The sequence below is a fragment of the Octopus sinensis genome, unplaced genomic scaffold (assembly GCF_006345805.1).
Source record: "Octopus sinensis unplaced genomic scaffold, ASM634580v1 Contig12082, whole genome shotgun sequence".
Classification (NCBI taxonomy): Eukaryota; Metazoa; Mollusca; class Cephalopoda; order Octopoda; family Octopodidae; genus Octopus; species Octopus sinensis.
The window spans coordinates 247,706-275,448 of record NW_021832533.1 but is presented as its reverse complement, the minus strand read 5'-3'; the positions used below and the strand labels follow the sequence as shown (position 1 = coordinate 275,448).

General features: G+C 35.3%; 1 protein-coding gene across 1 annotated transcript; it reads left to right on the top strand.

Moving 5' to 3' along the window:
• Nucleotides 1-955: 955 nt before the first annotated feature.
• Nucleotides 956-20,701, top strand: LOC115229205 (protocadherin gamma-A4-like). The gene is made up of 8 exons (XM_029799599.1): nucleotides 956-983; nucleotides 3,345-3,399; nucleotides 14,006-14,102; nucleotides 14,497-15,321; nucleotides 17,327-17,469; nucleotides 18,506-18,602; nucleotides 19,380-19,466; nucleotides 20,483-20,701. The coding sequence occupies exons 1-8, from the start codon at nucleotides 956-958 to the stop codon at nucleotides 20,699-20,701; spliced, it is 1,551 nt and encodes a 516-aa protein (XP_029655459.1).
• The last annotated feature ends 7,042 nt before the right edge of the window (nucleotides 20,702-27,743 follow it).

Here is a 27,743-nt window from a genome sequence, read left to right as displayed (position 1 = left end):
ATTGATTATTCAGTTACTCGTTAAATTCAGTTAATCGCTAACTTTTGCCTTGGTCAAAAATTTGGCAAGTAAACGGGGTTTGACTTTATTTATATTCTAAAATTTTAAACTCTTCGCAAATGTATGAAAAATAGATTATTCCTTACTCAAAATAATAAAACTTTAATGATATGAAATTAAAAATGACAAACATAAAGGGATCAGTTTGTCTATCTAGACAAGAGCTTAGAAATTTTTATTATCAAATAAGCCATTAACCTTATCAAGAGAGCTTTTGGAAGTCCCCGGAATCTCTTTCATAGTTGAACCTACTGGGATCGATTGGGGAGATGGGAAAAAACAGGACTGTATCACTGTGTTTTCTTTCAAGAGAGGAAACACATTTATTGTAAACCGCCCCTAAATAAATCGCCACAATTTCTTAATGCAAAAAGATGCGGAAGTACTCTTCACTTGTGGAGATCCCGTGAGGCCAATACGATGTCATCCGCATAAGATAGGATGGAATCATTATTGTCGGTAGGGGGCGGAAGATCTTCCAGGAAAAAGTTGAAAAGGGCCGAGGATAAAGAGGATCCCTGAGGTACTCTGTTGGACAGGAAATGATACGTAGACTTTAGGCCTCCAAGTCACACCCTTTCCCTTCTTCCACTTAAGAGGTGAGATCCATAGTTTGAGTTACTCTGAAAATATCTTTTTTGATAGAATCCTCCTTGAGACAAAGTCAAAGACTTTGTTTATACCGACAGAACAAAGGAAACTTTTTAAGTGTTTCGGTTTGCTTGCAAATCCAGTAAGAATGAAATCAGTGAATGTTTTTAAGCATGTAGACGCGGACTTGATTTTAAACCTATATTGAAAAGACCTTTACGGTAAAAATTCTTTTATACTTCCAAGAACCATAAACCGGTATAAAAAATGCAAAGTCGTTTCTTTATAAATGGCTGTGTCCATAATGACGTATCACATTTGGGTTTATCGAAGTATCCAACACCTCTCACCGAAAAAAGAAAAGGTGCTGACCGTTTCTTCTGTTTGAGGGTAGCGTGTTGGATTTTTTCTCCTCATTATGTGATATTTTTGCATAGAACTTTATCAGATTATTCAACCCTTTTGAATATATTCCTCTGCTTTTGAATATATTCCTACTATTTTTGTAGGTCGAATACAGGGGTCTGGTTCAAACTATTGAATTATAGTTCATTTAATTTAAATTTTGGTTTACTTTGCGAACAAAGAACTCTTTCACATCTTACAAAGTGTTTATATGCCCATAATACAATAAGTTGTGCTTTTTTGCTGTATAGTTTGACAGATTTCATTTGATTTTGATTAATTAATAAATCATTCTTTTTAAAACATTTTTTGAAATAACCAGTCAATTTCAAATTTTTCTTATATCCTTTCCAAGTTGAAATCTAAACTCATAATATTTTTGGAGTGTCTCAAAAATGTGTTTTGCGCTACATTTTCCAACTTATCCATCATTTCATACGTTTCTAATATTGTTGTTTTGTCCTCTGTCCCAATTCCATTATAAAATTCGCGACTGTTGACTAGATTTTGGTTTTCTTCAAATATTACTTCAGTTATTATTTCTTCCAGGACTTCTTCTCCGCAATTTTTTCTTCTCTACTTTCTTCAATTTTCTTCCAACAATTAATTATTGTTGTTTCTTTGACTTCCATCCATGTTTTTCTAATAAGTACCATAATCTGTGGCATATCTATATTTTTAAAAGATTTAGGATTAATTGTTGTATCTTCTTTCAAATTGAACATAAATTCAGTTGGGAAGTTTGTGTAATACACTTTAAAACATTTTATTATACCCATGTCTAGAAGTTGAATCGAAGATGTTGTGTTTTTCGGAAGAAAAAACAATTTAACATTTGAGTATTCCAATAAAGAATGGCATGTAGCATTATCCATCATTAAAAGTATTTTTCTATCTTGTGAGAGAAACTTGTTGACTTCATCTATTTGAACTAATCTTGAAATGACTGATCCTGTATTAATAAAAGAAGAAATGTTTTTTTTTATTCGGCAAATAGTGCCTTTGCTTATCTTGAATTTTTTTACAACTTCTCTTTCAGATGAAGTTTGTAGACACTTTGCAATTTTAATTTGTTTCAATAGAAATCTTGGAATGCATTACACAAAGATAAGTATCAAGTGTTCAAAAATAATATGTCGCGACCCACGCTGGCGACCATCCCACGCTGGCGACCATCAGTTTGACAGGTCATGACCTTCAGTTTGACAGGTGATTTAAACCGGAAAAAATTCATTTTAAGAAATGGTTTAGCGTCATTTTACAAAAAAAATATGGTTTCTCTCAAAAGATGTTAGCATGAAAAAAGCGACTCAATTTATCATTATTAATGATCGGTATATTTGCGACTCCTAACTCATAGTCTTTATCTAAAGGACGAGAATAACCAAAAACACAATTTGGTCATTTGTCTGGACAATGAAATGGAGATGAGGACACTAGCATTCGCCATTCACCAAGAATCCCACTGGGGAATACGAAAGCTTCAGAAAAAGTGCAGTGAATTCTATTTCACTGTAAAACGTCCAATCATCGAACAAATTATAAAAGACTGTGAAATTTGTAAATTTGCCCTACCATTGAAAGTATTTAAAAAAAATATACCTAGGTGTCGGATTCTAATTACCATGTAACTGCAGGAAAACCCAACGAAAGATTCCAGGCGGGTCTTATTGATGTTAGAAGATATCAAGAGTTTAACGATGGATCTAATTGGATACTGACAATTATTGACATCTACAGCAAATTTGTTGTCTGCAAATCTTTAAAAAATAAAACTGCTACTGGTAAGACTTGAAATTTAATTGAAGAAGTGGTGAATAAATTCCAAAAATTGTTTTATCAAATTGGATATTGTCAGATCTTGCAAACGGACAACAGGTTGGAATTCAAAAACCAACTTATGGCTCAACTATGCGAGGAATAAATTTGAAATAAATTAGGGTGTAATTGAGCGCTTTAACTAAATATTGACACGTGCTATGGCAAAACTTATGGATAAAGAAGGAACTAAAAATTGGAAACAATACGGCGGACATATTACGAACAAATTTCGACCTCTTTAAAAATCAAATTATACAACATGCTACTGAAACCGGTCTTATTGTACAATTTCTCTACATAAAAAAATACGTAAAAATTGGAAACAATTTTTAGACAAAGTAACTTTTTCCTATAATACGACACACCACTCGGCGATCAATTAGACCCCCTTCAAAAGTTTAGGGGTATTTCTGGAATTAACACTGTGATTCATGAAATACCAGGTTATAATCTTATTTATAATTTAGATGAAAATAACGAGGTATCGTTTGTCGAAGATGAACTTAATGGTAAATTTACGATGTATTTATTTTTAGAAACGAATAATAAAAGATTGTGGGACGAATCCGTCATTAAAGCTACACAGATTTGAATCCCCATATGAAGAAAAGGGAAAAGTAAAAAATATAATGTCTAAACACAGATTAATGGTTAGTTGTTTTTCCTAACAAAATTTAGTTCGAATTACGAAATAGTTACTATGAATAGAGATAAAAAATGTTAAGTTTTTTTGATTTTTTAGCAATTATCTTTAGTCAGTAATTAGTGTCAAACTATGTAGGTCGCCCTGTCAATCTTGTCAACAATGAAGGTCGCTCTGGTCGCCAGCGTGGGATGGTCGCCAGCGTGGGTCGCGACATAATATTATTCAGAAAAGAAAAAAAAATAGTAAAGTGCCCATAGTGGGGTTTTGATAATTTTCAAATTTTGATGAAAAATGTACTGAAAATAAAACCGTCCAAAAAGCGAAAAAGCGAAAGAGCCCCAAGGTTTTTGTTGCGGCAGGGTTCGATTGTATTTATAATAAATGACTTCCCGTTTTTAAAAAAATCAACCAGCATTAATGTCAAAGTTTAAAATTATTATTGGTTTAGATAAATTCGAAATATTTCGTTATACCTATCTATACAATAAAACGAATTTGTACATCTCGTAATATAAGTAGGGATTAATTTAGGCTGTCGACTATTTTTTGGGTTAATATAAATTAATACATCGGAAATGATTGACTAGTTATTAATTTGAATAAAATCCGCATTTAGGCTGTCAATATGTGTAATGAATATAAAAATACGAACTTTACAAAAAAGTGACATAAGATTTAAATAGCATTCTCCCGATCGATTTGGGCCAAAATCAGAATGTTTAACTAAATTATATACAATCATATAAAGTGAAACTCAAATAATAAATTGATTGAATGGAATAATAAATATTGTGTAAATCATTCTGGAAATATGTTTGTTTAATTCTAACTATAGCAGACAATTGTTTATTTCTTCAGAAATCAGTATGATATTGATTAATATTTTAATTATTAATTTCTACAATTACTATCTTGATTTACACAACCGTCAGAATCTGTTTTAAAAATAATAAAATATTAAAGAAATTTGTTATTCAAACAATTTAATTTTATATTTGATTGTCTATTAGATCAATTCTGTAAAGTTTTAAGCAGATTATTAATGTTTAAAGAGTGTAATTATAGATTGTCTATTAAATTATAACTTATATTTTTTTACAGTCGTATATAGATCGTGAATCAATGCATAATATTATTGCATTTCATCAAAATTGGTAAAATAATTAAAATAGAGAAATATCTTATGATAATTTTGGTTCCAGCTTCCTCCTCTTTGTTTTCAATCCGCTTCTTCTTGCAAGATTCATGGGCCGGGATACAGCGTCCAATTAATGAATAAAACATACTTTAAAACAAAATTATTTTATAATCGATAATTCTGTGTGATAATTTTTGAGGGGTCTAGTAATTATTATTTACCAAGAATATTTAATATTGTAATTATAATATCGTATTTAAGCTAGCAAATCATTTCCTGATCGTTATTATCAATATATTTATTTCATATAACAATATAAACCAGCGCCGAAAATTAAGTCGAGAATGAATATAATTCGTTCAAACTTATTATTAAAATATTAATTTTATAGACGCCAAAAACAATGAATATGTTGAAATGGAAACTTCAAGCGACACCTGGATAGAAAATTTTGTTCCAGGGGTATTAATTACTTATGACTCTCTTAAATTTAAATAGAATAACCAGTTTTATCAAGAATATCAGAATTATAAGATCCGAATGAAGTCTATTGATGGACCATTATCATATTATGGAAATCAACATGGACGAATTTTTGATGAGCGTTCTACGGCATGATTATTTCATATGTAATTATAGTTTGATGAAATGAATAAAAATCAATATTTTGATGAACCTTTTGGAGAATATTATTATGACATGAATAACCAAAATTTTTACAATTCTTACAATGTAGTGATTATTTGATTAGCTTAAATTTCAATAGAATAACCAAAATGATTTTGATCCTAATTTCGATCAACCTCTTGATTTGGAATATGCTCAGATGAATAAATCAAGAAGAAATATTCATTCAAGAGTCCTTAATTATATTAATTTTAATAGAATAATCAAATTAATTTAGATACCAATTTAGATTCATTCTATGGATTAGAATTTGTTCAGAAGAATGAACCAAGGCGAAATATATTTTCCACAGTTTTTAACTATATTAATTTAAATAGAATAATCAAGTTAATTTGAATCCCAATTCAGATCAACTTCATTATTTTGAATTTTGTCAGATGATTAAATCATTTCCAACTATTCATTCAAGAGTCCTTAATTATATTAATTAAAATAGAATAAACAAATCAATGCGAATAGAAGTATTACTCTGCCAATGTTGAGTTCTCCTCCCAATGTAAAAATTATTTTGAATTTATTTAATTTGAATAGCAATATCAAATTCATTCAAATGATCAAAGTTTTGAATACAATTCAGAATTCACTGATGAACCAATTTTGGATAAAGTTTGTAGGTTTTAATCATTTTTAAGAGAGTTGAGCATTCTTTAAATGAACGAATCCGCAGGAATCAAGTCAAAAAAATATATTTAAACATCGGCAAAATAGTATATGCACAGAAAGTTGGAAAACAAGTAAAATTACTAAACTAATTTGCAGGACTATCGCGACCATATTCGCCAAACAGCAAAAAAAGCTTTCTTTTTCCTTGACGAAATTTCAAATATTATCGCTGAGTTTGAAGAAAAATTTTATGAATATATCCAAATGATGAAAGACTTTGGTCAGTAAATATTTCAACTATCTTGATAGCACATCCTTTCGTGGTCGAAACAGTAATGCAAATTCGGAGTGATTTTGCTAAGAGGATAATGAGTTGCAGGACAATATTGCCTAATTTTTTCGATTGCTGGTTAGATGAAAATCGTGAAGTTAAAAACTTGATTATAACATACAGACAATAACCTAATTTTAAATTAAAAAAATTATTGACTATCAGCCATTTTTTATTAACAAAGGTTTCCAAATGATGAGGCGCGAAAAGCATATCAGAAACATTTTTTTAGAAAATTAGATCTATATAAAAATCGTGATTCATGTGATTGCCAAAAGACCAAATGAACGATTCCCAGAAGACATCGACACGAATTCCAAGACTTTAACTTTGATACGAAATTTTTCAAAGCTCATGAGTGAAGATTCAGCCACAAACTTGATCGGTACTTTTCTATTTAATGAATCACGAAAATAGGCACTTTATTTATTTATTTATTTATTAAACACCAAGACCACAGTTAAGACCGAACTAATTAGCATGTGATCCCGACGCACTTCGACGGAGATCCTCCGGAAGGTTCAATCCTATGCAAAGTGCATCGTCCTGCGACGACGATGTCCCAGGGGTAGGAGAGCTATTGGTCCTTTTTCGGTGAGCATTAGGTGCCCCCTCGGCGTTTCCAAATCCAGTCGAAATCTCCAAGTGAATTTGGTGGACCACGTAACGCCTTTCTAAGGCCGGATAGGAAGGAGATCCCTTTTTGACATACTGTGTCGTGCCAGATGTACTCGTCACCTCACGGGCAAAGGAACTTCGACGAGATTAACCCCGACTCCAAAGTAGCCTCTTCTGGATTCGAACCCACGACGGCTGAATTCCAGTATCCAGGGCATACTCTTCAGCCAAGAGGGCCAAATTAATTAATGAAAATTTATTTAAATATTAGAGGAAAAACTAAAAAAATGAACTATGCCGATTTTGTAAATATTATTATAGATTTTTTTAAATAAAATTTTGAATTTTTTAATCGGTTGTGTGGATGGACGGTCACGTTGGGATGAGAAAATACGCAAAATTGAAGGACTTCGAACTCCCTCGCTCTGAGATGGAGTCCGTAGCCTTCCTTCAGGAGGTTGGAATCATTCCAACCGAAAAGAAATGCGCCAAAAGACATCCGATGATCTTAGAGCGAGATGGTACAACTTGGGTGTGCGATAAAAGCGAGTGTCGAATTTCAAGTTCTGTCCGAAACGGTGTAATAAGAGAGTACTTTATTTTTAGGTACGTGGCTCGAAGGCACGACAGTGTCCTTAGAATCTTGTATTCGTTTTATTTATATGTGGAGCTTCGACAGACACACCATTTTATGGTGTAGGCGTCAACTGGAATGGAGTGGCCAAACGATATGTAATTGGTCTCACTCGCTGCGGGAAGTATGTGCTGCATATTTAGCAAATTGTCCGAACAAACTGATTGTTATATTACATTATTAGATTGCATAGGTGGAATTGAAAATGTCGTAGAAGTTGACGAAAGTATGTTTTCGAAAAGAAAAAATAATGCGGGACGGATTCTCCCTCAACAATGGGTGTTTGGGGGAATCTGTCGTGGAACAAAAGACTGTTTCCTGGAGATGGTACCAGATCGCTCCAAAAGAACGTTAACCGCAGCGATACAGCGAAATATCGCACCGGGTTCAGTGATACACTCTGACAAATGGAAGGGTAATTGTAATTACTTTATTCTTGTTAATAGGTTATTCAACCCCAGATCTAACTGCTCTTGGATATGTGCATCTTACAGTAAATCACAAGTTTATTATAATTCATTTATAATTTGCAGACGAAATTTTGTAGACCCGGAGACCGTGCACATACCCAGACTGTTGAGAGGTTCGTGTAGCAAAAATTATATACAAAAATATAGAATGTGGAGGAACGCAAAATGGCGCAATAAGAGACAAAGAGGAACCGCACGCCACTATATGGGTGAATACTTTGCAGGTATTAAATATTCAGATTTAATTTGTAGAATTTTTATGGAGAAGGCAAGTGAGCCATTTGGACAACGCATTCGACGAATTTTTAGACGCAATCGTGCAATGTGCCTATTTTCGTGATTCATGAAATAGAAAAGAACCACTGGATCTAACACAACTATTCATTCTTTAATTAACCAAACACCATTTGAAAAACTAAGAGGAGTTTCTGGCATAAACACAGTCATTCATGAATATAAAAGTTTTTCAATTTTTTTAAATTTTAAGGAAAGTGGGGGTTTGGATGATTTCTATCCACCATTTGAATGTAGAAAATATTTCAGATGTTTTATGTAAATTTTGTATAAAGTATGCTCAAAAACATAGATGATACTGATTTTGTATTAAATTTTTTTCCACAGAATTTAAATTTATCGTATTTTAAACGGATGAATAAAAAGATGAATGTTCATCAATCGAAATACAATTTTTCAAAAAAAAATTTTTTCAATTGGAAATGAAGTATGTTTAGTGAATAATTGATAGGTTCGCTTTTAAAAGATTATGTGACAAATCCTTCACCGTAGCTAAACAGATTTGAATCTCCATATGGAGAAACAGCTGAAATTAATCAAATTTTGTCATACAATCAACTACTGATTTATTTTATATTCTAAAAAAACATAGACGCTTAATTCTAATAAATTTTTTATTGTTGAAACGGTTATTGATTAGAATCCAATGCAATTAATTTTTACAGTCACTAGACAGGCATTATAATAGATTGATAGGTGATATGTAGCCACCATGGAATAATACGGGCATTATTATAGATTGAAGCGACATAATACAGTGTAGCATTTAGCCCATCATAAAGAGGCAGTTTTGTTTGATTTGCGACTAAATCAGTTTTTATAATTACACGATTTTTCCAATTATTGGATCTTAGTCATATTTCCACTTTCGTTTTTGATCATTTTGTCCGCCGCTACGGTGGAGTTATAATCAAAGAGAATTTCTTAATAATGTCAAATAGCGCCCAAATTGGTTTTGTGACCATACTTATTGAAGAAATCCATCTTTTAGTAGATTTTTATAATTTGTAATTTTGTATTTTTCAAAAGAGGGTTTTCATTTAGACCCAGGTGCTTTAAAACAATAATTTTTTATTAGAAAATATAATTCAGCGGCATTGATTAATCATACAAATACATGATTATTATTGAAACCTATATATTTTATTCACATGTGAAAAACAGTTTTTATTTTTTTGGCCGATAAGAGGGCGAACCTAATAAAATAATAATCATATTGGGAAGATTAAAAATATGTATTTCACTCATTTTTAATAATTATGATTGATCAAGTAAAAAATCAAGTAAATATTTATGCAGAATCTACATTTGATTTTTAACTAAAGTCGCCTTTGCATTGAAACAGAATTAATTATTAGAATTTTAATAACTCATCTTTTTAACGCTTTCAATACTTCACATTTAAATGAGTAAAATCTCAAAATAAATTTATTAAAATTCTTAGATCGACAACTAAATTAAAACCATTCTATAACAAGGAATAATTTGTTCATATTTTTCTAGATATTCTCGGTATTCTAGGCATATTTTTGATAACCACAGACTAACATAAGTTGTCGTAGTCAATTTATCCTAGTTCTTACCAATGTGTTCTATCCAAACCTTACTAAACAATATATTCCACCTAAACCTGTCAGAATAACACTTATCAAAAGAAGATTGTCTCTATAAACTTTTAAACTACAGAAAGTCGAGAAACTCCGCAAATACGACTTCCCTGCAAATATACAGTGTAGATAGAAATATTGTTTTGACATTAGGGGATGACACAAAAAAGGAGTAGTTTTTACATTCTAAAAGATATCGCTTGACTTGTCTACTACTACACCTGTCTTTAAAAAATAAAAAAGAAATCGTTCTAATCAAAAAGTAAAACGAACATTAAAGAGAAGCCCCAGGATTGCTGAGGACGACAATGACGGTGTCCCCTCTGAGGAACATTTTGGAAATATAACTATAAACTAAGGACGGGCAATAACACCGGTCTTTGTTGACAGGCCTGGACTTTTGTCCCTTCTCAGACTTGGGCACTTCCGTCCACATTTCCCTCACGTTTTCGAGGACCATGTTACAATGTCTATAACACTCATATTTAATGGAGACCGATCAAAGGCCTTCACTCGGGCTAATAGTTTCTTGTTGTTTCGGCAGCTTATCAGCACTTGCTTATTCTGACGAACCGCTTGGGTCAGAAGGCTTAAGGGACCGACTTCAAACTCCTGTTTTTCCAACTCTGCAATCTCATCCTCGGTGAGCATTGAACGGGGTCTGTCTTTGAGGGGAATTGTTTGATTCCTTAACATTATTAACAAACAAGCACAACATGGTCACACAAGAATTAACGTTTATAATAAAATAAATTAATATTATTAATATTGTACTTAATTAAATAATCTTATTATTATTAGTTTAGATTCTCCGGGAAACCATTTCATCGAGACTGGACTTTTGAAGATCGTCTCGGTCGTTGGTGGTGAAGGAAATAGAACAATTCTAAAAATCCCTACAAGGCCAATATACCGGGAATAACTTGGCCACTCTGCCCTTATCGACCGAAACACGTGCTTTTTTGAGAGGAGGGACCTCATCGCCAATCCACGTGACGAAGGCAAACTTAGTGCGGACAGTGAATTGGTCCCCAGTGAAGATCTTGACGAATCCGTACATGCGTTTGTGGTCTGTGAATGAGTGAGTGGGGGACCATCAAAGTCGTCCACAAAGTCCTGGTAGTCCACGCCTGTCTTGGACACCCCAATTCGGTTGTCGGAGTAGTAACAGAACGTGGCCCTTGGAGTCACTCATTTGTGTAACCACATCACTGTGTCTTGCTTTGATTGGATGCTCAAATAGGCTTCACTCACATTCTCCTCGAAAGTCAGCATTTATTGCGTAGAATTAACACTCTTTTATACTCTAGTTAAGCCGGTTGTTGTATCCGTTTTTCGTGTTTTTTTATTTAACGGAATTTGTGTTTGAATATTAAGTTTTTTGTTTAATTAAAATGTGTATTTAATCTTGATTTTTAATAAGTTATTTTTAACTCAAATAAAATGCGGGCACTTAGAGTTATATAATTTTTCTAGTGGTGTTTCATACAGATGGATGATAGTAACTACATTCAGAAATATGAGCGCATTTTATCAGAGCGACGTGCAAGATTAAGATATTTGGCAGACAAAATACAGTTATTCGACAGCGAAATGAACATCCCAAAGTGAATAACTCAATACATTTGTAGACAACCATCTGTTGTTCCAGAAACACCACAAAACAAAGAAAACGTCCCCAGCCCCAGAAAAGAGACCAAACAAATTCACAATCCTTTCAAATTCGTCACTCCAATCCCCCCAAAACCCACCGAACAGCTGTTTCAGCCCCCTTTGGGTACTAATTTCCCCAATACATAGCAGATGTCCAACATGCTACCCCAGAGAGGCAAGAACGTGGCCCAATTAAAGGTCACGTAGCTGAAATAGTGCGACAAATCGAGTTACTTGGAGATAAATACCACCAAACTGAAGTCAGACCCCCACAATCAAATGTCCCTTGTCAAGACTCCCCTCAAACTGTAAATCCAGCCAAATATTGTAGTCTGATGAAGACACAGAAAGCCCATCGGTTGACTTGTCATCCCAGCCAGTGAAAGACTCTCCTCAAACTGTAAATCCAGACCAATATTGTAGTCTGATGAAGACACAGAGAGCCAATCGGTAGACTTGTCACCCCAACCAGTGAAAGACTCGCCTAATATTGTAAATTTATACGAATATTGTAGTCTGATGAAGAAATGGAGGGCAAATGGGTAGACATGTGTAGAGAGAAGTGTAATTGTGACTTGTCTGCATTGAAGGATTCATATGTGGAGGTGTCATCGACAGTGCGGGATATAGTGATGTGTGCTGATGGAGTGAAATATCAGTCGATATACCCATCGTCATCCCAACTAGTGAAAGGTGAGTGTTGTGATGTATTCAGACATGCTGGAACACTCCCAAGTGATGAAGGTGGTCCACAACACAGTCCATTCTGAAAAGGACTTGACAGAGGGACACCTCCGGGCATCCTTGGAAATAGAGGAGGGAGTGATAAACCAAGTGATCAAGGCATTGGGGACATGTGGAAGGCACCACACCCCGTCCATCCACGCCGAGTGTTCTCGTCTGCTGTTGGTGGCCAGTATATGTCAGATTGATGATTGCCAGTACATCGAAAGGGGGCAATTCTCACACATTTGGAGAGGAGGATTCTCAGGTCGAATCCCTTTTGCTTTATTATTAAACTGAATGACATTCGACTGCAATTGAAGCAGCCCCTGTCCGACAGAACGCACTATTATGTGTGTTTGCTCAAACATGGCCACACAGTCCTGGCTACCGAGATGAGGTGGTCTGCCGAGTTTGTTGGCCACTCCTCCATCTTCTTTGCCGACGAGTTCACACTGTCCAACCTCCCCGTTGACTTCCAACTGGTCTTGGAAGTGTTTGTCCTCGTCCTCCCCCAACAAAAGCACAGTTTGGTGGCCAAAATGACTCCCCTGTTGAGTAGTGTGCTTGTGTGTATGGTAGAGAGGAGGAGTAATCGCTTTGTGCCTAAATCCTTCGCGTCGTTGGGGTCCGTCAGTTTGTCCGTGGAGGAGAATGGACGGAGGATTATACAACTTCCGCGTCTTCCCTCCACCTGTTTGTTGAATGGATTGATTGGACTTAACTTTGACTGTTCGATAATATCGTCCAAAGTACTCAGATGTTTCCTCGTTGTGTTGTGCCGTGATTTATAGACCTTCCGCGAGTCCAACTCGAGTTGGGATCGACGTTGGTGTTTCATGTGTGAGGCAGTTCTCAAGATGTGGCATTACCCCGAGGATGAGCGTTCTGGCAAGGTTGTGTGTGTTGTCCATTCTAGATTCCAATTCGAAGGATTGACTTTCTCAACAGTCTGGATGGGCCTCCCTCTCCTATTTCGGGGATGGTTTGTCCACGGCCTTTCACATTCGAAGTTCGGTTGAGGGAGGGAGTCGTCGTGAGGTTGGTGTGGCCAGGTGATTGTAGGTCGTGTTTGGTCTCTACTGACTCCATGGATGTGATGATGGATATGCTCGAGTTGTTGAATAACCTTTGGGAGGCAATTGTTCTTTTGAGGCGCTGACTTAACTAAAGTGTGGTTATTTCATCGTTGTTTTATATTTGCAGACTAAGTTAGGAGTTTTAATGATACAGCCAGTTGTCTTACAGAGGTAGGATTTCAACCAACCACCCCCTGTGGGTGGCAAATTGTACTTTAGCAGGCTAGTTTTTCTACTAAATGCATTCATTTAATGTTTTGTCGCATTAAGGTGGACTGAGATGACACTTATTATAAACAAAAGGTGTCCATATCAGGATAATTAATTACAATTTGGGATTGACGATCGAAAGGTCATTTCTCAGTAAGTCGAACTTAGTGCTTAACATATGTTATTGACGATTTTGGAGTGTTTTTGTGCATTGGGCCATCAAACGTATTATGGAAAACAATCCATGATTTGTTTATCGCCTAGTCAGATTTAATCGTGATTAGCCATGCCGCAAGATTTAAACAACATGTTGACATCTCGCTATTCGGCCACACTTTTTTTATAAAGATCAAGACAGAAAGAGAACATGTTATCAAGAAACTAACTAATTCAAATGAATGTGTCTCCGCTTCATCTTGTCCCCTTTTTTTGTAGTGTGGCCGATGAAGACATCCGGTTACGCAGTGAGATCACTGATGAGGGCGTCAATTCAGGTTCCACATTAGATGCATGGAGCCTTCCTTTAGCCGAAGTGATAACAGTGGAATTCCAATAAGTACTCCACCACCCGGAATGAATCAGATTGGTCAAAATAAATCTCAAACTACGATTCCCGGGTTATTAAACAGTATATAAACAAATATTCCGGCGATGCTAATCCTCCTTAATGGTTGGCAGTGTAAACACTAACTTATATAGAATACTCTACTACTCACTTTACTCGCCACTTTCATTCACTCTGAGAGAATAAAACTATACAAGACAATAAAAGAAGAGATTCCTGTTGGCACTGTCGTATACAACTTCTGCCAAGGGACTGGTGTGCAATGTGGATACTACACAGATATTAAGTATTCAAATGTGTATTTCTCGGCTAATATATTTGGAGAAATAATGGTTAAATGAATATAACTTAATTAAATTAGGTGGTTGATCGAATAGACTACGACGGACCTCGTTCTGGATTTAAATATGGTGTTATATTCTTAGAAATCACACTTCTAAAAGATTACGAATCATACACAGTCGAAATATATATAACAGTAAGAACTGGTGAACTAAAGTGGCAGGTCCTGGACATAAATGACAACCCCCCAATATTCCCAAGAAATAAACGGAACATAACACTGGGAGGATTATCAACTGGGTTAATTATCCACTTCCCGAGAGCAGTGGATAAAGACTCGGGGGTGAATGCACAGACATGGTATGAAGTGGTGGGGGATAGTCAGTTCTCCCTCACAAATAACAAATCATCCCCCACTCTTGTATGCCACTCCTCCCTCACTCCCCTCTCCCCCATTAACCTGCGAGTCATTGCCTTTGACCAACTCGACATACACTACTGGTCATTCATGGACATTGCCATCACATTCAACTCCTCCCACAACACTCCCATTCAGTTCTACGACGTCATCCTCAAAAAAGTCCCGGTAAGCGGAAAACATTTGATCACAATCCAACCCACGGACGAGGAGATCGCAAAATACGGAATGCCAACGTATTCGCATACAACCATCAACGGAATATATTCTTTGACGGATAGTGGAGAGATTACACCGGTCGGCACATATAAAGTGTTGAATGATGTATTTGATGTGGATGTGAACTACACCAACAACAGAGTGGGAGTGTATACAATCCAAGTGGATACGATTAAAGAGAAGAATGTCACATTGAAATGGGCGAATGCTGTGATTTTTCCTGTGTTAGATGTGAGAAAGGAGACAACTGTAATAGACCGATTGAGTGTGAGTGGGGGAGTAGATGTGGAGTGCAGTACTAATTCGGAGACTATTGTGTTGTCGAGGGTTTCAAGTAATGAGTACAATCTGATACTCCTTAATTATTCGAGTGTCCTCCCCACAATTAGTGTCAACGTAAGCTGTGTGGTGGTGGAGGACACTGATTGTACTCGAATGTGGCATCCACACCAAAAGATATATACGATTACTGTACAGGTTGGGCTATATTATTTATCATCATATATTTTTATTTGTAGTCAAAGTCGCTCGCTGCGCTCGGTCGCTCACAGCGCCTGTGACATATATTTGTAAGAGATCATGTATCTTTGACTGTGACTACTCCATGTAACAACACATAAGAAGTAGAACAAGGAAATATTAGAACAAATAACTAGGTTAGTTAATAACTGATATTCGAATTTTTGATTGATCACGATCCTTTTTGCATATCATGTTTATTGGGGTGGGATGGTAGCAGAGGTTGCAATCTATTATGAGTAAACTAATCTATCATCTGCTCGCTCCAATTTTAGTATTGCTTGGAAAAATATATCTGGTTTTATATTCACACTTTTGTTAGTTAATAACAAGGTGGCGAACGAATAAGTACTGATCGGCAATCTCGTAATCCTTATAGGTGAATATCCAAGTATTCATTATGGGTAGCGCCCCATTCGTGAATATACACATTTTCTGGCCATCAATAATACTATACACTCAGTAATTTAAAATACAGAAGGTTGAGGGGACGATTGTTCTTAAATTAAACGCGACTGGAAAATGGAATTTGATGGTATGTAACTTTAATGTTAGAATAAGATTTGTACAGAGATGATAATGCGACTAAACGTTCAAAGGCATCTACATTCACGTAACGAAGTTTACTAAAGTGATCAAATGATTCAAAATATTTGAATGTACATATAGTGTAGGTAAATCAAGCCATAAAATGAGTTGTTTAGTATTCTCTTTGGCGAGTCTCCATCACATTGACTAGTGTTAATAAAATGTTGATCACAATGTCTCCAAGTTTGTTAAATTCGAGAATATTTCTTCATATGAAAATGTAAAGTTTCTCGTAATTTTAATTGTTGTTGTATGTCTCGCAGCATGTTCTCCATTGAACTCACAGTCGTACAAATACGACTAGTTTATTCATGAGGGATATGAACACTAAATTGTTTGCATGATTGTTGTGTAAATTACATTTTTACAGGAACGCCACACTTATTAAAGCAGGGGAAGATTGTGTTTTATTTCACATCCATCCAAGCTGTGCTAATCCATGAATAGCATCTAAAAAAGAATTTTTGGCAAGTGGTGTCGCAAAAGAGGAACAAGGAAATATTAAAGCAAATAATTAGGTTAGTCAATTAGTAACATCCGAAATGTAAGTCAAAAGCAATCCTTCCGGCATAGAAGATTGCTTGATGCGGGATATCGGCAGAGGTTGCAATCTATTGTGAGTAAAATAACACACCATAGGCTTCCTCACTGATTAGTGTTGCGTCTCGATTTATTTCTACACTTTTATCAGTTAATTTGATATTTAGCTTATATGTCAATGTTGTAATCCTTATATTTGAATATATAAGTATACATTATGGGTTGGGACCCATTTGTGAATATGCACATTTTCTGGCCTGGATAAATTCTACAAAGTCAGTAAGTTAAAATACCCTATTTTGAGGGGACGACTGATTTTTGGCTTCTGGAAAATGGTATTTGATGGCATGTAACTTTAATGTTAGAATAAGATTTGTACAGATATGATAATGCGACTAAACGTGCAAAGGCATCTACGTTCACGTAACGAAGGTCACTACAGTAATACAGTTCTCTAGTGATTCAAAATATTTGAATGTACATATAGTATAGGTATTTCAACCCGTCAAATGAGTTGTTTAGTATTCTCTTTAGCGAGTCTCCCTCACAGTAACTAGTATTAATAAAATGTTGATTACAATTTCTCCAAGTTCGTTAAATTCGAGAATATTTCTCCATTTGGAAGTGCAACGTTGCTCAAAATGAAAATTCTTGTGTTATGTCCTGCAGCATTTACTCCATTGAATTCACAGTTTTGCAAATCTCTAATTCAAATAAGAAATTTTTCAAAAACTCTTCTGTTAAATCACAGTCTCTTTGGACCACTACGTGAACAAAAAGTAGGACAAGTGAAAGCATTCTAATTAAAGCTAATATTTTATTGCGAATAACTCATTGGTTAGACAACAAATAAATTAAAAACTTTATTAACTAAATCCAAAACCGAAAATAATAAGAAATTAAGTAATTATTGATCCTAGTTTTTGGAAATTTTTCTCATCTTAGGGGACTCCATAACTCATTATTTCCACATTTACTTTCATGCTCAGAGTCATTTATAATTTGTCAATTTGTTTCATCTGGGGTTTTCGCATTATTAGTTTGTCATTGCAAACAACTGGTTCATTTTAGCAAAGTCTGGAGGAAACAAGGTCTTGACTTTCCGGAAGATCAAATGTCTCAACGAAACTGGGATCGAATAGGATGCAAGCAAACTTTCAATCTGCTGCTCGAGCATTCCCGAACGTCCCATCTGGCACTCTCCTCGACGATGAATCGGTAAAAATTGGAATCTCTCATTTCATTATTACTTAATTATTATTCCTTCAAAATAAATATACGACAAAGGGGACGAAGGGTGACAAATAATTTTATTATATACAATCAAATCACTCTAAACCGATTCCTATAGAGAGGAGACCGGTATATTGCACATCAAATTTACTTATAACGACAAAGTGATATTAATAAAAATTTGTCAATAAGGATTGGCTCGTTTTTAGCCTCGATTTAGCAATCGTTTTATTTTTTGGATAGATCAGTCTGTCGACGGGATCGAGTAATGCAGGGTCTTGAATGCAAACAAAGTGGCAGATTTAGCATTTTTTGAACATTTGTGCGTAGTAATTTCTCTATATTTTCTGGCCTGTTTGCTTATCTGAGTCATCGTCATTATCTTCAGAAGCTGAGACTGTTTGTATTGGCCAACGGGGAATGATTCCTATTCATTGAGATTTTCAGTGGGTAGTTAAAAGTCCAAGTTGACAAATTCTTCTTCTGTCACGTGATTACCGACTAGTTTATTCATGAGGGATATGAACACTAAATTGTTTGCATGATTGTTGTGTAAATTATATTTTTACAGGAACGCCACACTTATTAAAGCAGGGGAAGATTGTGTTTTATTTCACATCCATCTAAGCTGTGCTAATCCATTAATAGCATCTAAAAAAGAATTTTTGGCAAGTGGTGTCGCAAAAGAGGAACAAGGAAATATTAAAGCAAATAATTAGGTTAGTCAATTAGTAACATCCGAAATGTAGGTCAAAAGCAATCCTTCCAGCATAGAAGATTGCTTGATCCGGGATATCGGCAGAGGTTGCAATCTATTGTGAGTAAAATAACACACCGTAGGCTTCCTCAGTGATTAGTGTTGCGTCTGGAGTTGTAAATGGATCCATTTCTACACTTTTATCAGTTAATTTGATATTTAGCTTATATGTCAATGTTGTAATCCTTATATTTGAATATATAAGTATACATTATGGGTTGGGACCCATTTGTGAATATGCACATTTTCTGGCCGTCATTAATACTACAAAGTCAGTAAGTTAAAATACTTCATGTAGAGGGGACGACTGATTTTTGGCCTCTGGAAAATGGTATTTGGTGGCATGTAACTTTAATGTTAGAATAAGATTTGTACAGAGTTGAAAATGCGACTAGACGTGCAAATGCATCTACGTTCACGTAACGAAGGTCACTACACCGATACAGTGATCTAGTGATTCAAAATATTTGAATGTACATATGGTCTAGGTGATTCAACCCGTCAAATGAGTTGTTTAGTATTCTCTTTAGCGAGTTTCCATTACAGTAACTAGTGTTAATAAAATGTTAATTACAAATCCTCCAAGTTTGTTAAATTCGCGAATATTTCTCCATTTGGAAATACAACGTTGCTATAAATGTAAATTCTTGTGTTATGTCCTGCAGCATTTTCTCCATTGAATTCACAGTATTCCAAATCTCTAATTCAAATAAGCAATTTTTCAAAAACTCTTCTGTTAAATCACAGTCTCTTTGGACCACTACGTGAACAAAAAGTAGGACAAGTGAAAGCATTCTAATTAAAGCTAATATTTTATTGCGAATAACTCATTGGTTAGACAACAAATAAATTAAAAACTTTATTAACTAAATCCAAAACCAAAAATAATAAGAAATTAAGTAATTATTGATCCTAGTTTTTGGAAATTTTTCTCATCTTAGGGGACTCCATAACTCATTATTTCCACATTTACTTTCATGCTCAGAGTCATTTATAATTTGTCAATTTGTTTCATCTGGGGTTTTCGCATTATTAGTTTGTCATTGCAAACAACTGCCGTAATGACTTCTTTATTAGGCATATTAATTCCCATTCCTATGCTTTCTAGTGTCTTTTTCATTACAAGTGCCAGAATGTATGTTCTCGTCGGGCCTTGAACAAATAATCTTTCGATATAGGAGATAGAACACTTTGTAATACTTTTAAACCTACTCCGTCTCTATTCACAAAAAGATAGAACACTATTTTTTTCATCATTGTCGTTTAAATCATATATTTTTGCTGGAATGCCACATTTATTAAAGCAGAGGGAGATTGTGTATTATTTACGTCCATCCAAGCAGTGCTAATCCACGGATAGCATATAAGAAAAAATTTTAGGCAAGCGGTGTCGCAGTGGTTTCTGTTTCGGAAGCAGTCAAGATGATTAACAAAGGAATTGTAGAGAATTGAGCAAGAGGAGAAATGCCTGGTTTCAATTACCTACAAAACACTGATTGGATGCCACCTACGTCACACCGACTGCTGAAATCGATTGACGAGATGTCTGATAAATGGAATGATTGAGAAGGAGAGGGAAGAAGTTTGCAGTATTGTGTTGGACTGCCCCACCAATCTCACTCACCCGAGATTAGGGTGTAATACTACAAGACAGTCGACGACCATCTCTGCTACAAGACGGAAATAGTCGACCCCACCAAGAAAATCTCCCATTTTACATGTGTAGAGGAGGTGATACAAATCTTAGAGGCCTATTCGTAAGCACATTAATTGTCTCTGTTCTCTCTGCAGCCCGACAACCTCAACCGACTAGGGCCTTTCTTCAACTTGGCGGTTTTTTACTGTGAAGTGAAGGAGATGCCTCACAAGACAATAGAAATGGCGGAACAGTCCGTGGCGACACCAAAGGAGTACTCCACAACAAACACTCTATTTTCATTGCCAAACTCATCCTGGACAATATATCCGTTGGCCCCCATTCTTATATTCACTCAATATTCCACAAGCTGACACACATCTCAACTTCATTATCTCTTCTTTGCTGTCGATCCGCCTCTTTCTGCCAGATTCATAGGCCAGGATACAGCTTTCGTGTGTTTGACAAGTTCCACTGATGTCTCGTGGTGGCTACTTTCTTCATTCAGTCGCTTATTGATTGCCCCAACATCCATTGCAATACTTGTTACGTGATTCGCCGCCGTGGCTGAGAGTTTATGTTTTTTTAACTGCTGGTGATTCACACCCTTGTCATGGAAATTCTACGCTCCTTTTCTGAATTTTCCTTGGACACAAATGTGGTTCATTTCAGCAAAGTCTGGAGGAAACAAGGTCTTGACTTTCCGGAAGATCAAATGTCTCAACGAAACTGGGATCGAATAGGATGCAAGCAAACTTTCAATCTGCTGCTCGAGCATTCCCGAACGCCCCATCTGGCACTCTCCTCGACGATGAATCGGTAAAAATTGGAATCTCTCTGCGCCTCGAGCTAAGGCAATGTGTCCCGCACGTGTATCGTTGTGGCTGCCCTGTTGAGCCTTTCGGTTTGCATCCTTTATCGTGCAGGAGGAGTGCCGGATGGTTTCCAAAACACTCTGCTTTGAATGACATCATACGGAGGGCCCTTAATTCGGCGGGATTTCCTTCGGTCCTCGAACCACCGGGTCTTGACCGCGGTGACGGGAACGTTCTGTTGGGATGACCCTTTTCCCTTTTGAGGGCGGAAAAGTCTTCGTATGGGATGCAACCTGCTGGGACACTTTTTCTGCTTCACATTTAACTTCGTGTGCTCTAGAGGCTAAATCTGCTGCTAAGCAGGTTGAAGATTTAAAGCTAACCAAATATTCTGCCATTTCGGATGAGTTTTTCGTGTTGTCGATAGCGGTGGAGACGTCGGGTGCTCTTAATTCAAAGACGGAAAAATTCCTCCGCAAGCTCAAGACACAAATCTCAATGCGCACTGAAGATCCTCGGAAGGTGGACTGGGTTTTCCAACAGTTCTTGATCGCCGTTATCCGGGGGAACAGTTTGGCAATCCGTCCGGCCGCTGGCCTTTTCATTGATTAATCTTTTAACACATTCTTGGGTTAAATAAAATGAACAAACAAAAATGTGAATTTAATTACAGTGAAACCTCTCGAATCCGCTGCTTCTCGAATCCGCTTGTTTTAATCAAAAATTTGAAATTTCCTATGAATGATTCTTGAATCCGCTTGTTTCTCGAATCCGCTCCTCAAGTATTATGAAAAATAATTTTTTTATCTAATTGTAAGTTAAATTAATTAACATTTTAAAATTCTCATTACACGTTAAATTGTATTTTTGTGATGCGTCGTTGTGTTAGACTTTCTATCAACGAAAAAATTTCTATACTACGTTATATTTCTGACAACCCATTCGTTCACCTCAAATTTCCAGGATTTTTTCTTCACGGTTAAAAAAGAAAATTTCTCCGAGAACTATAAACGACCTTAAATCAAAATCGGACCTTTTGAATAGGACTGACATCAAAAAATTAAACATAACGAGAATTCCAAAACTCAAATTTAATGAAATTGATGTAGCGATGATAACATGGATTAACTTAATGGAATCTAGTGGAGCAATTCTATCAGATTCAATGTTAATTGCAAAAGCTCTTAAATTTGGAAAAAATTTTCCAGAATTCAAAGAAAGTCGTGGGTGGCTAGAAAAGTTTAAATTACGAAATGGTGTCAAGTTAAGAAAATTTCAGTCCAAGGTCAAATTGACGATCCAACTTATAGTGAATTTGTTGATTACGGATATACTGAAAATGAAGAGCTAATGGAATTTTTAGACAAATCTGAACAAGCTGGTACATTACAGTCAAAAAAAGTTCAATCAGTTAGTGATTTTATTTATAATTATACTTAGGAAACAATTATTGAAGAGGAATCAAATGAGAAAAAAGTTGATCTCTCAGAAGCTTTCAGAGCTTTAGAGATTATTAAAACTTATGCTTCTCAGGTAAATGCAGATATAGATGATCATGAAAATATTATGCGAATTGGGGAAATGTTAAGAAAATTAATTAAAAAAAATAAAATTTCTGATTTTTTTGAATATAAATAATTTTATGTATTCAGTCATTTGTATATAAAAAGAAATACTTAATCTATATTGTAAGTTCATGTTTCAACTATAAAATATTATTGGTTGTTACGTGCATGTTTGTTTCTACTGGGTCTAATGAAACATTTCCAATGGACCTATCTACGTAAGATAATGAAAGAGAAACCAATAATAACGTAGATCGTGTGGTCCGTGGGCAGCTTGGAACGCAAGAATCTGATATTCCCCCTCCAAATTCGGTGTCGCAACCGGATTGTCCTGCTAATCTGTTAACTCTACGGGCTATCATCGATCAAGTAACGCAGGTGGACATGATCAAATGGGCGAATGAAGTGGTTAACGTTTCTCGAGCAAGATTCAAAAGAATACCACGTGGTGGATGGCCTATGTTTACTCAGGCTTTTAACGAAAAGTTCCTCACGTCCAAATCTGTGGCGAATGTGAAGAGTCTGGCTAAGATGACGGGAACAAAGTCTAACTCTCCATTGGATCAAGAAAAGAATCACAAGACTGAAATCTCTAATTTTAGAGATTGCTCAATTGAATTTTCTTCCCAAATAGGGCAAGTAAAATCTATCTCTAGAAAAAAACGAAAGCCGACCAAAAAAGTCCCATATCAACTACTTAAAAAAGAAATATTGTCTGGAATAAATGCAGTGATTAATGAATATATAAAGACCAACCCTCCTGTCAATTTGAATGATATCACCGATATCGTTTATGCTGCACAGCTGACATACCAAGCTCTCACAAAATACTCTCCTAAGAATAACAACTGGAAAGGAATAATGGAAGCAAAACTAATTAAACTTAAAGAACAATACGAACAGACTAATACACTTATTGATCAAAAAGGAAGTTTGAAGTTTGATAATGCAACGAGGGATACGCTGAGTGAATATGGATATCGAAAGGCAAAGAAAGGAGAACTTGGAAGAATTTCTGCTTGCATTGGAGACGAAATAAAGATTGTTGAGAAGAAACTTCGACTCCATGATGCAAGAAAAGAATTTCGGAAACAGAATTGGTTTTTTGAATTGAATCGGCGTTGTTTCTATCGCAGTTTAAATGATGAGAGAAAGAGTGCAGAGTTCATGTTTAATAACAGTGAATGTTTTTCATATTGGAAAAAAATATGGAGTAGAAATGAGAAGAGCGATAATGTGTTACATATTAACAAGAGAGTGACATGGGCAGAGGATACATTTGCAGAGTTTAGTAAAGAAAGCATCCTTGAAACAATTAAACAACTCCCAAACTGGAGAGCTAGCGGTTGTGATGGGGTGTATAATTTCTTTCTAAAAAAATGACCTCAATCCATGATCACTTGTGTGAAGAACTAGTCAAGATAATCCATGGTGAATACATACCGGATGAGTGGTTCTACACTGGAATCACATATCTCATCCCAAAGAAAGATATTTGTCAAGGACCCAAAGATTTGAGACCAATTACTTGTATGTCTAACCTATATAAGCTTGCAACGAAATGTGTTAACAGGAAGTTGGGAGATTATATTGAGGCATATAATCTGATTGCCGATAATCAATTGGGAACTCGGCGAATGTGTCAAGGGGCAAAGGAACAAGCAATTCTTAACCGGTGCATTCACAAGCAAAACGGAAATAATTTGTTTTCTACCTGGATTGACGTAAAGAAAGCGTTCGATTCGGTAGATCACGACTTTCTGTTCCAGGTGCTTGAAAACTCCGGACTCCCTAGCTGGATTGTGAATTTTGTGAAGAACCTTGTAACGAAGTGGAGAATAAAGCTAATTCTGAATCATAATGAAATCGGAGAGGTAAAATTGGAAAGAGGCATACTCCAGGGTGATTCCTTGTCACCTCAAATCTTTGCCCTGGTGATGGATCCTCTTAGTAGAATTCTGAATGCTAAGTACCCAAAAGTGATGATTAATAACCAAGATCAGGGTTGTATTACATATACAACAAATCACTTACTGTTTATGGATGATCTAAAGCAGGGGTGCGCAAGTGCGGCCGTGAGTCAATAAATGTGCGGCCGTGGGCACAATTAGGTCATCGAGCAATTAATCTTAAATATAATGCTCATAGTGTTAATTAATCAAGAAAAACCCTAAATAATAATTAAAAATATTCATATTAAATAAAATTCTATTTTTATATAATGGTTAACCTCTATTAAAAGTAATTATCATAAACGGCTTAATTTATTTATGTTATTACCTGTTAAAAGACGACGTTCTTTGAATGAAGAAAAAAGAAAATTTAATATCAACTGGGAAAGTGAATACTTCGTAGTCGAAAGAGACAACAATAGCATGCAATGCTTATTGTGCCATGAGATTGTGAAAACTATAAAACGGGACAATGCTAAACAACATTTTCAAAGACATTTAGACCACCTAGTTGTCAAGTCCAAGTTGTCAAGACCACCTAGTAAACTTTTACTCATCAAAGCAAAAAGAGTGTCCTTTGGATAAAAAAATATCTTAATTGACTTAGCATTTCTGGTTGATGTACTCACATATATCAATAATTTGAATATATATTTGCAAGGTAAAGACCAAACAATTTGTCGAATGTATAAAAAATTAACGATTTTATGGATACATGCCGCCTACTGAAGACTCACATAGAAAAAAATGAATTATTTCATTTTCAAAAAGTCAAAAATCTCATTGATGACAAAATAAAACGGCGTGGTCCATTCAGCGGACGGTCACATACTATATTCGATTATATTTTGAAACAATTTGAAGAGCGATTTAACAAATTTAAAAAAATTGAACTCAAACTTCAATTAACTGCAGCACCACATACTGTTTCGATTGAGAATGCGCCATTGGAATTTCAAATTGAATTATTGAAATTAAAAAATGATTTAATTTTGATAAATAAATTTAATGAAAGCGAAGATTTATTGAATGTATGGAAATCAGCGACAGATTATCCAAATTTACGTGAAATGGCAAGAAATATTCTCGTTTTATTCGGAAGCACATATTTATGTGAGTCTACATTTTCCAAAATGAAATATTTAAAAAGTCAATATAGATCTCGGATAACGGATGCAAACTTAGAGTAATGTTTGCGCATAATGATATCTACCCTACCAGTGGATTTCAATAAGCTCGCAAAAAATACCAAAGATCCTGACCGTCATTAGAATAACTTGTATAATACATTTCTTTTAATTAATTTTCCTTCTTTCTTATCTTTTGTCCATGAAATAATTATTTATTTTAATAATATGATGTCCCTGATGAACGAGAGCATTTCCTGTCCAAGAACTCATTCGGTCTCGATGACAATGGGCAACTTATGCGGTCACTTTTAATAATTAAAAAAAATTACTATATTAATATCGAAAAAATAATGCAGAAAATGTGCGGCCGTGGAAGAGAAGGGAAAACAAATGCTATGCGGCCGCAAACCCAAAAAGCTTGCGCACCCCTGATCTAAAGGGATCTCGACGATTGTACTTTGGGCGGTCCTCCTGATGTTTTGTTGAGGGACCTAGCTACTCTAATTCCCATTTTATCTAACATTAGTCTGGTCATTAATTCCAGTAAGTCTGAGATTGAACACTAAATTGTTTGCATGATTGTCGTGTAAATTACATTTTTACAGAAATGCCACACTTATTAAAGCAGGGGAAGATTGTGTTTTATTTATGATTAGCATCTAAGAAAGAATTTCTGACAAGTGGTGTCGCAAAAGAGGAACAAGGAAATATTAGAATGAATGATTAGGTTAGTTAATTAATGACATTGAATATTTAAATTAAGCACAATCCCTTCCGCATAGATGATTGTTTAATGCGGGATATCGGTAGAGGTTGCAATCTATTGTAAGTAAACTAACGCACCATAGGCTTCCTCCGTGATTAGTGCTGCCTCTCGAGCTCGATTTGCATGTATTTTTACGCTTTTGTCAGACAGAGCAAGAAGCAAAGAAATATTAGAATGAATAATCAATCACATTAATGTCAATAAAGTCATATTAAGAGAATTTTGAATAGCTGTCCATTTCAGGATTAAGATACCAATAAAGATTACAATCGGGAACGTCTTTTTACAGAGGGTCAAATCTTAGTGCTCGACATGTATCTTTTTCAAATTATGTATTTATCATTGTGACTAGCTCATCTAACACAAATAGAGCTAATAAGTTGAACAAAGAAAAATTGGAACAAATAATCAGGTTAGTAAATTAGAACACCGAAATTTTTAATTTAAGAACAATCTTCTGTGCATAGAAGATTGCTGGGATTAGGGTATCGGCAGCGGTTGCAATCTATTGTGAGTAAACAAACACACCATATGCTTGTGCTGTGATTAGTATTACTCCATTAACTTGATTTGTAGTCATTTCTACACTTTTGGTGTCTAATTCAATGGACAGCCAACTTGTTTCATTAGTCACTTTCGTAATCCTTATATGAGAATAACAAAGTATACATAGTGGGTTGAGACCCATTCGTATATATGCACATTTTCGTTCTCTCATTAATACTACACAGTCAGTAATGTAAAATACAGAAGTTTGGGCGAACTAATGATTTTTGGTGGCAGAAAAATGGTATTTGATGGCATATAACTGTAATGTAAAAATAGGATTTGTACAGCTTTGTTAAACTGGGTAGACCTGCAAATGCATCTACATCAATGTAACGAAGATTACTGCATGAATAAAGTGTTCTAGTGATTTAAAATATATGAATGTACATCCAGAATAAGTAAATCACTCTATCAAATGAGTTGTTTAGTATTCTCGTTAACGAGTTTCCTCGACAAACACTGGTGTTAATGAAATGTTATTACAATGATATCAAGTTGGGTAAATTCGAAAATATTTCTCCATTTCGAAATTCAACGTAATCTCGAATTAGAAGGTGTTCTGTATGTGTCGAAACGTGTTCTGTATTAAATGTACAGTTTTGTAATTCAGTTCTTTTCAAATTTCCCGAAACCCGTTCT